This window comes from Anomaloglossus baeobatrachus, chromosome 5 (genome assembly GCF_048569485.1).
Source record: "Anomaloglossus baeobatrachus isolate aAnoBae1 chromosome 5, aAnoBae1.hap1, whole genome shotgun sequence".
In the NCBI taxonomy this organism is placed as follows: Eukaryota; Metazoa; Chordata; class Amphibia; order Anura; family Aromobatidae; genus Anomaloglossus; species Anomaloglossus baeobatrachus.
Genome location: NC_134357.1, coordinates 569,790,719 through 569,805,054, shown reverse-complemented (window position 1 = coordinate 569,805,054; position 14,336 = coordinate 569,790,719). Strand labels below are relative to the sequence as shown.

The following is a 14,336-nucleotide window of genomic DNA, read 5'->3' as shown; positions in this document are numbered from 1 at the left end:
TGTGTTACTTGGTTTAAGAGCAATGCTTTGCAATAAGAGAAAATTACCACCGTGCACACTTCAGGTTCCGTCCTTTCACTGCATTCTGACCCGCTCTGTAGGTAACGTTCTGTCCATATGTACTGTTTACTGTATACAGTATACCATTACACAGTACAGTACTGTATATACTATATAGCATTTCTATCAATTGCATTTGTGCATATAGTACTGTACTCTTTCGGCTAACCAGTACAGCACATTGCTTGTACTATATCTTCCGCACACCAACAATTCTATTGTAAGCTAACGTGCAGTTTAATTTTACTTGTTTTTTACTGTACAGTTTTTTGTGTTAGTGTACTGTAATAATTTTATATGAATACAGTACATTATTTTGTATTACTGTAATAAGTTTGTATAAATACTGTAAATATTTTTGTTTGGGTTGGGGAACGAATTGTCTGCGTTTTAATTATTTCCTATGAGAAAATTTGCTTTGATATAAGAGTAGCTTGGGTTAAGAGCACGTCCCGGAACCAATTATGCTCGTAATCCAAGGTTCCACTGTTATGTGTGTGTAATAAATAAATATATATATATATATATATATATATATTATATATATATATATACACACACATACATACATACACACAGTACAGACCAAAGGTTTGGACACACCTTCTCATCTCTAGAACAACTGTTAAGAGGAGACTTTGTGCAGCAGGCCTTCATGGTAAAATAGCTGCTAGGAAACCACTGCTAAGGACAGGCAACAAACAGAAGAGACTTGTTTGGGCTAAAGAACACAAGGAATGGACATTAGACCAGTGGAAATCTGTGCTTTGGTCTGAGGAGTCCAAATTTGAGATCTTTAGATCCAACCACCGTGTCTTTATGCAACGCAGAAAAAGTGAACGGATGGACTCTACATGGCTGGTTCCCACCGTGAAGCATGGAGGAGGAGGTGTGATGGTGTGGGGGTGCTTTGCTGGTGACACTGTTGGGGATTTATTCAAAATTGAAGGCATACAGAACCAGCCTGCCTACCACAGCATCTTGCAGCGGTGTGCTATTCCATCCGGTTTGCGTTTAGTTGGATCATCATTTATTTTTCAACAGGACAATGACCCCAAACACAGCTCCAGGCTGTGTAAGGGCTATTTGACCAAGAAGGAGAGTGATGGGGTGCTACGCCAGATGACCTGGTCTCCACAGTCACCAGACCTGAACCCAATCGAGATGGTTTGGGGTGAGCTGGACCGCAGAGTGAAGGCAAAAGGGCCAACAAGTGATAAGCATCTCTGGGAACTCCTTCAAGACTGTTGGAAAACCAATACCGGTGACTACCTCTTGAAGCTCATCAAGAGAATGCCAAGAGTGTTCAAAGTAGTAATGAAAGCAAAAAGGTGGCTACTTTGAAGAACCTAGAATATAAGACATATTTTCTGTTGTTTCATACTTTTTTTTTTAAGTATTTCATTCCACATGTTTTAATTCATAGTTTTGATGCCTTAAATGTGAATCTACAATTTTCAGAGTCATGAAAACAAAGAAAACTCTTTGAATGAGAAGGTGTGTCCAAACGTTTGGTCTGTACTAATTTTTATATATATATATATATATATATATATATATATATATATATATATATATATATATATATATATATATATATATATATATATATATATATATATATATATATATATATATATATATATATATATATATATACACACACACACACATACATACATACACACAATAATGGACTTGCTGGTGTTTGTTCATTCTGGGTTTGAAAAATCTAAGAATAAATGTATGGATGACAAAATAGTCCACAAAAAAAAAAAAAAAAAAAAAAAAAACACAAAACCTTTTAAAAAACCCTCATACAGCTCTGTTCCCCAGAAAATTAAATCCCTGTACACCTTTTGTTGTTTCCTATTGTCGGTATTAGGTTTGGGTGAATTTTGTTTATTCCCCTGGCTGTCAGTTTAGTCCATGGGGGTTTTCCCCTTCTGTCCTTGCCCTTCCCCCGGGTGGAGGGTTGTGGAGAGGGGTCTTACCATCAGGATCAAGGACAGGAGACAGGGAGACGTTGGGGGCCCAGGCCTCGCTACTATTAAGCATACTCCTAGGTTTAAAGGAAAGCCTAGGGTATGCTTACTCTAAGTGTAGGGTGCCCGTTACAGTCACCGCCATTCCGGTCACTCCACGTGACATAATAACCAAGTCAACTTTTTCACTTTTTTTAGGGCAGTATGTCTCAGGCTGCAGCTTTGGACCACTTTGCACAAAAGATCTCAAACGAAGTTAGGGGTCTACGCTCCGAAAGCCTTTTGGTGGCGGCCCAATCCCAACCTGAACCTAATGAGGGGGGGGGGGGGGCTCTCTCTCTACCGGCCAATTCTGTGGCTATGCAGTGGGTAGAAAATTTGTTTTTCGGTTCTGGCCCTGGTCTAGTGAGCTTGATGGCGGTTCCCTTGGGGGGGGGGGCTCTCCTCTCGCGGTCAGTTGGTATCTGTTCGACATGGAACGAGGACTTGTCTCTACTGTGGATGTGAGGGTCGTTTTATTGGTATATGCCCACTATGCCCCAAACAGGTTTATCCTCCAAAGAAGCCACACTTTTCTGGTCACTTTGAGAGGCGCAACCATGGAATTATGATTGACTCTATTTTTGCTTTGGTATTTACCACACGACATGCGGCACATGAGCGGGATAACCTTCCCACTCCTCTGGTTAATCCTAAGCCTCAGTGTCACCCCGGAGAGGTGGTCGTAAGGGGGCAACCAGGGTTTTGGAGGGTAAGGCTATACATCCTGTAAATTATACCCCAGTAGAAGGTACTTCTGGGACGTTACCCTGTTCCATCAAACGTATGCATGGGAATAAACGCTCAAGTTCAGACTTGTGTGTGAATGATGTCGTGTGGGTGTCCTCCGTTAACATCAAGAGAGGTAGAATGTTGGGGGTTCCGGGCTCTGGATCCTCGGTCCATATCGTATGCCTTTTTGAGTCTTTTTATTTTTTTCCAGCTCCTGTTTATGTTCTAGGTAACCGCTGAGGGCTGTTCATAAGGGAAGTGAACGCCGGTGGTTGGGACCGAATTTTTATTTTTGCGTTTTGTGTTGGTGTATGGTCTTGGAGGAGGAGGGGGAAGAGGAGGGGGAAGAGGAGGGGGAAGAGGAGGGGGAAGAGGAGGGGGAAGAGGAGGGGGAAGGGGAAAGGGGGAAGGGGAAAGGGGGAAGGGGAAAGGGGGAAGGGGGAAAGGGAAAAGGGAAAAGGGAAAAGGGAAAAGGGAAAGGGGGAAAGGGGGAAAGGGGGAAAGGGGGAAAGGGGGAAAGGGGGAAAGGGGGAAAGGGGGAAAGGGGGAGGGGGGAAAGGGGGAGGGGGGAAAGGGGGAGGGGGGAGGGGGGGAAGGAGTAGCTGCTGCCATTGTCTGTTGTGTTGGTGTGTGTGAAGGTAACTTGTTTTGTTACTTTTTCCTTTCTGTGTTACCCCTCCCTGTACACCTTTTGTTGTTTCCTATTGTTGGTATTAGGTGTGAATGAGTTTTGTTTATCCCCCTGACTGTCAGTTTAGTTGATGGGCTTCTCTAGTTCTGTCCGTGCTCTTTCCCCCGGGTGGTGGGTTGTGGGGAGGGATCTTACCATCAGAGACAAACAAAGGAGACAGGTAGATGTTGGAGGCCCAGGTCTTGATGCTACCATTAAGCATACTGCTGGGTTGAGGGAAAGTTTAAGGGTCAGCGTAGGGTTCCCATTCCAGACACCCCCCCCCTATTCCGGTCACTCCACGTGACATAACTAGCCCACCTTTTTCTCTTTTTTGCTCCAGTATATCCCAGGCTGCAGCTTTGGCCCACCTTGCGCATAAGATCTCGGAAGAGTTTAAAGGTCTGCGCTCCAACAACTGCAGCAGGTTGTGAGCCTACTGGTGGCGCCCAATCCCCGCCTGAATCTAAGGTGGCCCTTGTCTCTTGGGGTCCAAGTCCAGATAAGTTTGTACACTGACAGACCCCGGCTGTGTGTTATTGTCTCTGATGCATCGGTAATTAATAAATATAGAGGCTCCTACTCACCTGGGTGGTTATCTGTAGGAATCTCCTCTTTACTCCACTCATCACCCCTCACATATGTCTCTGTAGTATTAATATGGGGCAGATCTTCCCCCTGAAACAAATATTGTAAAAGTCACAGACAGATGGAGAAGTCCCATCTATGATCAGCTCTAATCCTGCCATCTCCACCGCTCTCATTACACAAGTATAACACATATAATACTGGAGGATAAAACAAGACTGAGCACAAGACCTTCACAGCCGTCTACACATCATAGGGGGATTTCATGGCCCCTTCTCTCCATTTACCTGAGGATCCTGAGGAACATCGGGGTCTTCTTGTTTACAGTCCTGTGGGAGAAGAGGACGGGGACATCTCTCTGGTGTTGTCCTCTTACTGGATAGAGCTGGAGGAGACACATACAGGGACTGAATTCATTCCTTACATACAGATAATTATAGGCCGTGTGTATTTAGTCCTGTCTATTACCTGGTGATGTGAGGGGCTGGGGAACCTCCATCATGACGTCCTTGTACAGATCTTTGTGTCCTTCTAAATACTCCCACTCCTCCATGGAGAAATAGACGGTGACGTCCTGACACCTCATAGGAACCTGACACATACAATGATACCGTCACCCCCGATCCCTTCATAGCGTTACTGTATAATGTCCCAGCATTCCCAGCAGTGTCACCTCTCCAGTCAGCAGCTCAATCATCTTGTAGGTGAGTTCTAGGATCTTCTGGTCATTGATGTCCTCATGTATCGGGGGGTGAGGTGGAGGCCCCGTGATTGGGCTCAGGGGTCTTCCCCATCCCTCAGACACAGGGGCCTGACAGCGCTCACTAGAGGTCTTCTTCACTACTGTGTAATCCTGGTTATGGAGAGACACAGTAAGAAATCTCACTCCAGACATTTCCAGAGTCCTCACCTCTCCAGTTCTGTCCATCTGTTATTCCCATAGATAAGAATGATGTAATGTGACGTCATCAGAATCTCACCTCTCCAGTAAGCCGGAAGAGGATCTCTAGGGTGAGGTGTAATATCCTCTCCGCCATCTTGTCCCTGTCCATATCCATCCTTCACGGGGCAATCAGGAGAATTCTCTTCTATAGAGCGATTGTTCTCCCCCAGCATCTAATGTGTATGGAGCCTGAGCCCAGTAATGGGGAATCTCCACACACCTCCTCCTGCAGAGCCGCTCACTAGATATATGGCTGCTCTGTGCTTACAGGACCTGTGATGATGTCACATGGAGGGGAGGAGTCAGGGGTCACATGGTCAGCTCCTCAGTGTATGCAGGACTCTGCTGTGCTGGGTGTCATGGTGCTGGATGAGGGGAAGTTTATGTGTGGGGTCAGGAAGGGTTTACAGTGCGGAGTAGCAGAGCCGTGTGTACGAGGTGTACGAGGTGTACGGAGCGGAGCCGTGTGTGTACGAGGTGTACAGAGCAGAGCCAAGTGTGTACGAGGTGCACGGAGCGGAGCCGAGTGTGTACGAGGTGTACGGAGCGGAGCCGAGTGTGTACGAGGTGTACGGAACGGAGCCGAGTGTGTACGAGGTGTACGGAGCGGAGCCGTGTGTGTACGAGGTGTACGGAGCAGAGCCGTGTGTGTACGAGGTGTACGGAGCGGAGCCGTGTGTGCACGAGGTGTACGGAGCGGAGCCGTGTGTGCACGAGGTGTACAGAGCGGAGCCGTGTGTGTACGAGGTGTACGGAGCAGAGCCGTGTGTGTATGAGGTGTACGGAGCGGAGCCGTGTGTGCACGAGGTGTACGGAGCGGAGCCGTGTGTATACGAGGTGTATGGAGCGGAGCCGTGTGTGCACGAGGTGTACGGAGCGGAGCCATGTGTGTACGAGGTGTACGGAGCGGAGCCATGTTTGCGTGGAGTGGCCCCATGTGTTTAAGACGTGTTCAGAGCGGGGATACGTGTAAATGACGTGTATGGAGGGAAACCGTGTTTATATGACATATGCAGAGCTTCATGTGTATGGATAGGGCCGCCACTAGGAATTTCAGGGCCCCATACTGACAACATTTTCGGGCCCCCTTGAAACTCCGCCCAGGCTCCACCCCAGCTCCGACCTCCACCCCTCCACAGTCTCACTGCCACTCTTGGAAAACATGTAGATATCTATATATATAATTGCCTTATTCTGTCTGTCTGTCTGTCTGTCTGTCTGTCTGTCTGTCATGCTCCAAAATTGTGTCCTTACGGTGACACAAAGCTGATTGGCCGCTGGGCTCGCCATGGCCCCGCCCCCCACACTGATTGGCCGCTCGCCCAGGCTGCGCCCCCAAACGGATTGGCCAGCCGCTCGCCCAGGCTCCGCCCCCCCACAGATTGGCCTCTCGCCCCGGCACCCTGCAGGCATTGGCAACTCGGCCACGCCCCGCCCCGCCCCCCTCACGCAATGCACGCTAGCCCCCGCGCATTCCCCGAACCGACACGGTCACGGAGCCACGACTCACAGGTGAGTACTGTACCCCCAGGAGCCCACATCAGCGTACGCCGCAAACCCAGCCGACACATACCCTCGCATTGCTGGGCCTGGCCGGCGTATGCTGGTGTGGGCTCCCGTGCGAGCGGGGGACGAGATACGCTGGTAACCATGCTAGCATAGTTACCAGCGCATCAAGGTCCTGCAGCGGCGTAACATACACACACGCACAGACATAACAGCATACACACATACACACACGCACAGACATAACAACAGACACACATCAGATCACACTCACTCTCACACACACATCACATCGCATCCACACACTCACAACATCCTGGGATATCGCTTGCTTCTCTGCGCCGATACTGTACTGTGAGCTTCCAGGACCTGCCAGAGGATCACATGGCCAGAAGCATGTGGTATCTCCGGATGTTGTGAGTGTGAGCGCATATGTGCAATATCGTCAGTGTGTGTGTGAGAGTATGCGATCGGGTGTGTGTGAGTGTGTGTGTGTGTGTGCGTGAGTGTATGCGATCGGATCTGTGAGTGTCGGCAGAGGAGCACGGCGTGCTGGAGGAGGCTGGGAGGAGAGAGGCTGATCCTGGGAAAGGCTGGGAGGGGGAGGGGGGAGGCTGAGAGAATAGAGGCTGGGGGAGGCTGAGGCTGGGGTAGGCTGGAAGGAGAGAGGCTGATGCTGGGGACAGAAAAGGCTGATGCTGGGAGGAGAGAGGCTGATCCTGGGGAAGGCTGGGAGGGGGAGGCTGAGAGAAGAGAGGCTGTGGGAGGCTGAGGCTCGGGTAGGCTGGAAGGAGAGAGGCTGATGCTGCGGGCAGAGAGGCTGATGCTGTGGGCAGAGAGGCTGATGCTGGTGCAGCATGGGGGATGGAGCACGATGGGGGGTGCGCAGCATGGGGGATGGAGCACGATGGGGGGTGCGCAGCATGGGGGATGGAGCACGATGGGGAGTGCGCAGCATGGGGGATGGACCACGTTTGGGAGTGCGCAGCATGGGGCACGGAGCACATTTGGGAGTGCGCAGCATGGCGGATGGACCACCTTTGGGAGTGCGCAGCATCGCGGATGGAGCATGTTTGGGAGTGCGCAGCATGGCGGATGAACCACGTTTGGGAGTGCGCAGCATGGCGGATGGAGTACGTTTGGGAGTGCGCAGCATGGCGGATGGACCACGTTTGGGAGTGCGCAGCATGGCGGATGGACCACGTTTCGGAGTGCGCAGCATGGCGGATGGAGCACGTTTGGGAGTGCGCAGCATAGCCGATGGACCACGTTTGGGAGTGCGCAGCATGGCGGATGGAGCACGTTTGGGAGTGCGCAGCATGGCGGATGGAGCATGTTTGGGAGTGCGCAGCATCGCGGATGGAGCATGTTTGGGAGTGCGCAGCATGGCGGATGAACCACGTTTGGGAGTGCGCAGCATGGCGGATGGAGCACGTTTGGGAGTGCGCAGCATCGCGGATGGAGCATGTTTGGGAGTGCGCAGCATGGCGGATGAACCACGTTTGGGAGTGCGCAGCATGGCGGATGGAGTACGTTTGGGAGTGCGCAGCATGGCGGATGGACCACGTTTGGGAGTGCGCAGCATGGCGGATGGACCACGTTTGGGAGTGCGCAGCATGGCGGATGGACCACGTTTCGGAGTGCGCAGCATGGCGGATGGAGCACGTTTGGGAGTGCGCAGCATAGCCGATGGACCACGTTTGGGAGTGCGCAGCATGGCGGATGGAGCACGTTTGGGAGTGCGCAGCATGGCGGATGGAGCATGTTTGGGAGTGCGCAGCATGGCGGATGGAGCACGTTTGGGAGTACGCAGCATGGCGGATGGAGCACGTTTGGGAGTGCGCAGCATGGCGGATGGAGCACGTTTGGGAGTGCGCAGTATGGCTGATGGAGCACGTTTGGGAGTGCGCAGCATGGCTGATGGAGCACGTTTGGGAGTGCGCAGCATGGCGGATGGAGCACGTTTGGGAGTGCGCAGCATAGCGGATGGAGCACGTTTGGGAGTGCGCAGCATTGCAGATGGAGCACGTTTGGGAGTGCGCAGCATGGGGGATGCAGCACGATAGGGAATGCGCAGCATAGGGGATGGAGCACGATGGGGAATGCGCAGCATGGGAGATGGAGCACGATGGGGAATGCGCAGCATAGGGGATGGAGCACGATGGGGAGTGTGCAGCATGGGGGATGGAGCACGATGGGGGGTGCGCTGCATGGGGGATGGAGCACGATGGGAGGTGCGCAGCATGGGGGATGGGGCACGATGGGAGGTGCACACCTCCCCCCAACACACACACACACACACACGCGCACTGCACAACACACCACACACACACACACACTGGGAACCACAGAACCACAAACACCGCCCTACACAGACACCCACACACACAGACAACGCCGCACACACACAACACTCAACACACAAACACCGCGGCATACATAAATATACGCACATACCGCACAACACACACATTGCACAAAACATACCTCCCCCAAAACACACCACACACACACAAACCGTGCAACACACACACAACGCTACAGACACACAGTGCTCCACAAACAACGCAACACACGCAACACACATACAACACCGCTCTCACCCCCCGCCACACCCAGACAACACCCAGAACATGTACAGCCCCTACACAAACACTTAGCAACTACACGCAACAACATCTATATATATAACAAAAATTATACATTAACTACACAATAAATTCTAGAATACCCGATGCTTTAGAATCGGCCAACCTTCTAGTACAGTATATATATGGCCAAAAGTGTTAGCACCCTTGAAGTTGTTCCAGAAAATGAAGTATTTCTCTACACCACCCCTCGCCATATTACACCCTCTACACAACCACTCTTCATAATATCTCTCCCACACTGCCCCTATGTATAATATCCCCCCACACACTGCCCCTCTGAATAATATAACCCCACATAATGCCAATCTATATATCACTCCCACATACATTGCCTCTATGTATAATATCTCCCCCATACACACTGCTCCTTTTGTACAATATCCCCCCACACACTGCTCCTCTGTGTAATATCCCCTCGCACACACTGCTTCTCTGTATATCCCCTCACACACTGCTTCTCTATATAATATCCCGTCACACACACTGCTCCTCTGTATAATATCCCCTCACCACACTGCTTCTCTGTATAATATTCCCACACACTGCTCCTCTGTATATAACCCCACACACACTGCTCCTCTGTATAATATTCCCTGCACACACTGCTCCTCTGTATAATATCCCCCACACACACACTGCCCCTCTGTATAATATCCCCCACACACACACTGCCCCTCTGTATAATATCCCCCCATACACTGCCCTTCTGTATAATATAATTTCTCTCACACACTGCGCCTCTGTATAATATCCCCCCCACACACCACATACACTGCCCTCTATATATACCTCACATACGCTGCCCCTCTGTATACTATCACCCCACACAAGCTGCCTCTCTTTAAATATCCACCCACACATTGTCCCTCTGTGTATCGCCCCACACACACTACCCCTCTGTATACTATTCCCCCACATACACACTGCCCCTTTGTATAACCCTTTAAGGACGAATCCAATTTTGTACTTAATGCCCAGGCTATTTTTGCAATTCTGGCCAGTGTCACTTTCACAGTTTATAACTCTGGAACGCTTCAGTGGATCCCGATGATTCTGAGATTGTTTTCTCCTCACATATTGTAGTTCAGGACAGTTACAAATTAAGGACGATATTTTTTGTGTTTATTTGTAAAAAAATAGGAAATTTGATGAAAAGTTAGAAAATTTTGCAATTTTCAAACTTTTAATTTTTCTGCCCATAAACCAGAGTTTTGTCACACAAATAGTTAATACATTACATTCCCCACATGTCACTTTACATCAGGACATGTTTTCATACATTTTTTGGGGGTTAGGAAGTTAGAAGGGGTCAAAGTTCTTCAGCAATTTCCCATTTTTTTCAACAAAATTCACAAAAACATTTGTTTAGGGACCACATCACATTTGAAGTGACTTTAAGACCCGCAACACACATCCGTTTTTTTTTTTGTACGTGTGCGGTACGTATTTGCACGTACCGGAGACACGTACACACGGAGACCCATGTTATTCAATGGTAGATGGCACACGCACATAAAATCACACGGAACGTGTGTCCGTGTGGTAAGTACGTGTGTGCGCTTTTCTACACGGACGACATGTCCGTTTTTGGCCGGCAGCACGCAGGCACGGACCCGCTTTAGTCTATGGGTCCGTGCCTGCACGGACCGCACACGGAGTATGTCAGTGTTCAGCACGTATCGTCCGTGTCCGTGTTTCATCACAAAATCTGAAACACTTGTTATTAATCTATCAGGTGAATTGTAGGCCATTAATTCTGGCGCCAAAAATACATTTCCTGTCTCATTTGCACGCCAGACAGCAGCTGGGCACCTGTCCTCTCACTGCAGGGGAACTTTGAGCACAGAGAACAACACAGGTACTGAGCATGGCACCCAGAATCGATACAGAGAGGCTGATTGGAGAAGTAGAGAGGCATCCAGAGCTGTGGGACACACGTGTTGATGGCTACCATGACAGGTTAATGGTGGAACGAGCATGGATGGCTGTGGCAGAGCTAGTCTACCCTAGGAATGGATGGTCTCAATGTACCCCAGGAAGGAAAAATAGATATGGTGAGTACAGATATTTGCATTGCTTCTGTCTTTACCTACATGTGCACATTCTGTAGGCAGATTATAAACATATCTGTATTGTTTTTTTGGCCTGTATTAATGGGCCTGACTCATTTTGAGCTACACTGGAGACTCACAAACAGGAGAGTGTATTTATTTGGCCTTTTGAACTATTCATTGCAGTTTACTAGTAATGTCAGCATGTGTATATGTGGCCTGCAAAGCATTTTATGCATGTACAAAAGGCATTTCAGGGTGGTCAGGCCACTATTAAACATGTTGGGGTTTTTTTTTTTGGTTTGCATTTCTGTGCTTTTTCTATTGCAAATGTGCTGTGATTTCTCTATACATTTTGAGTTGTATTTCTATGTTTGGGTTATTATGCATGTTCCTTGGTGTCACCATGTCTGGAATGGTAACAGTAATGTGTAGTGTCTAATGTAAAATCTATGTGGAACATATGGCACTTCATGGGTTAGTAGTCATTTTGTTTCTCATGGCCTTCTGTAGGTTTTTTTTTTTTGGTTTTTTTTTACATTTAAAAGGAGATAAATGATTATTCAGTGGTTTAAGATTTTTACTGGTGAACTTGTTTTCTTTCTCATGCTTATTGTGTTATGTCACTATATGAGTGTTATGGGTTGTTGTTTTCATACACATGGATGTGTGTTCCTATTTTTTACAATTGCTGCAATACAAGACTAATGTCTAATTTTTTTAAATCTACAATTGTTAGAATTTGTGACCTTATTTTACAAATGTATTTTTTTTTAAACAGTGGATCTTGCCAAACGGCGATGGCGCTCAGCCCGTGACCAGTTCAGAAGAGAGTATAACCCAGTGGCCACCACAGCTGCCGCTGCAAAAAAGAAAAAAATATGTCCATTATGAAAAACTGAGCTTCCTTATGCCCATTATGGAAGTACCAAAGTAAGTTTAAACCATTACATCACACGGTGGTTTCATTTAAAAGGCACACATTAATTTTTATTTTTTTTTGTCATCAAAGTACAGAGGATAACCTGGAAGATAGTGAGGAAGCCCAGTCAGCAGTATAACAGTGACCTCTGCTTCTGAGATGGAGCCAACCTCATATCAACCTCCACCAATCCCCAACACCAGCCAGCCAGACGCAGAAGAAATGTCCTCTGATTTGGGTTTGGGAACAAGTCAATCCACTAATGTAATTGCAGGCCAGTCTACAGGGCAACAAAGTGGCCCTTCACCAGTTATTGCAGACAGTAGTCCACAGCAACATGCAGGCACACAGCCAAGAATATCAACTAATACCATGCGCACAGTAGCACAATTTATCCGTGGTCGCAGACATAGGCGTTATGAAGATTTACGTTCCCTGCCAGATATCATTGATACCAGAATTATACACATGATGAATTCACTGATACCAGAGAGTGATGGAGAGAGATTTTGCCGCTCCCTTTCTCCCTCTCTTGCATTGGTTCATGCTGATAGGCAGGACAGATTGCGGGCGTCCTTAATAACACTAATATCTGCTACCCAACGTGACCCAGAACCCATTTATTGTTTTGAAGTGATAGAACAATGGAGAGCCAATCCACGTGGCCCACACACAAACACAACTCAACAAACTGTGGAAACCCAAACAGAAGAACATTTCTCTAATTTTCAACTTAATCCTGTAGTGCAACAAACACATATACAGTGTCCATGTTCTTCTATGGTAACTGATGTACAAATTAGGCCAACAGTTGTCCCACACCAAACAGGTACATTAATGACACAAAGGCCATCTCAACAGCCAACATTTGTCCCACAAATACCCCAACAAACACCAATGCAAACCTTTTTGAACTATCCTAGTATTGTTAGTAATGTTCATAGACTACCTCAAATGTTTCAACAACCAACATCCTACCATGTTCCTAATAATCCACAACAGTACTTTCAACAACAGACTTACCCAACTAACTTCACATACACACATACTCAGCCTCTTCCAACACATCAATATGTACCACCTACACTTGGTCTACCATCTGCTCAAACAACTGCCTCATTATTTGTTCCAAGTACAACAACTGTTACTAGTGGAAACACTGATCAGTCACTCACTACAACATCTACTGTTGTGCAGCAAACATATTCTGTAGATGTCAATGTAATGGAGCCTACACAGGAAAACATCACTAGCCTAGAGGATTTAGTTGAATCATAATGTGATATTTTATGTATTATTTTACATTTTGGTATGTTTTCTATGGTATTGCTGGTGGGGAAACATATCAAAATGTAACACTTTACTTACTCTATATGCATGTGGTCATATTTTTGTTTTCCTTTACAAAAATTCAATAGAAATTACTCTATCACTTCAAAAACATTACCTGCCTGTTAGAATGATGCATTGCTCTGGACATGTTGTTTGGACCATCCATTAGAATAAACTGGGTTTAGGGAAAAAATGCACGCACATAAACTACTACACTAACATTCAGACACCTTTATTATTAAAAATCCTGCCACTATGCAGTATCTGCATATGGTCTGGTCCCATATTTGTATTCCAATAGTGTCAAACAAATTATGTTTGCGTGACATTATTGCATAATAAAGTATGGTGTTTTGTATGGGCTAATGTCCCTGACAAAATTGTATTTAAAAAAAAAAAAAAAATACAGGGTGTCTTGCAAAAGATAACATACATACATAGGTAAAATAATAATTCTGGACTAACTTTTTCAAATCAAATTTGCCATAATTTTATTAGTCATGTACATTCAGTAGTACTGTTTTTAGAATAACAAAAATTCCTGATGTTATAACAATATAGTTATATCACAATAGCTTATGGGGACCACAAACACAACCAACCAACAAAAAAAACACAAATTATACCTATGTATGGTCATTTTCTCTTTTGTAATACATATGTGTTTGTGCTTATGTAACCAAGTGATAAAAAACTATAACAATGTCAAAATTATACATGACTATGGCGATTTAAACTAAAATAATCTTTAAACTGATTCCTCACTTGTAGACCAGAAGTGGACACAGTGGTTCTAACACTACCATTCTCTAGAAATGGTGCATTTAAAGCAGGCAACTCCTCAATGTCTTCGTCAT

The 14,336-nt window shown here is 46.9% G+C and overlaps 2 protein-coding genes across 2 annotated transcripts in view; one reads left to right on the top strand and one right to left on the bottom strand.

Moving 5' to 3' along the window:
- Window positions 1–5,933, bottom strand: part of LOC142310584 (uncharacterized) — an 11,955-nt gene extending 6,022 nt beyond the window's left edge. The window contains exons 1-3 of the mRNA XM_075348103.1: window positions 5,921–5,933; window positions 4,362–4,459; window positions 4,074–4,164 (exon numbers count right to left, since the gene is read on the bottom strand). Coding sequence (XP_075204218.1) covers window positions 4,074–4,164; window positions 4,362–4,459; window positions 5,921–5,933 — 202 coding nt within the window. The remainder of the gene's footprint in view (window positions 1–4,073; window positions 4,165–4,361; window positions 4,460–5,920) is intronic.
- Window positions 5,934–12,008: 6,075 nt separating this feature from the next.
- On the top strand, window positions 12,009–13,685 carry LOC142310451 (uncharacterized). Its single transcript, XM_075347976.1, has 2 exons — window positions 12,009–12,158; window positions 12,238–13,685. The coding sequence occupies exon 2, from the start codon at window positions 12,307–12,309 to the stop codon at window positions 13,423–13,425; it is 1,119 nt and encodes a 372-aa protein (XP_075204091.1). The 5' UTR covers window positions 12,009–12,158; window positions 12,238–12,306; the 3' UTR covers window positions 13,426–13,685.
- Window positions 13,686–14,336: the final 651 nt, after the last annotated feature.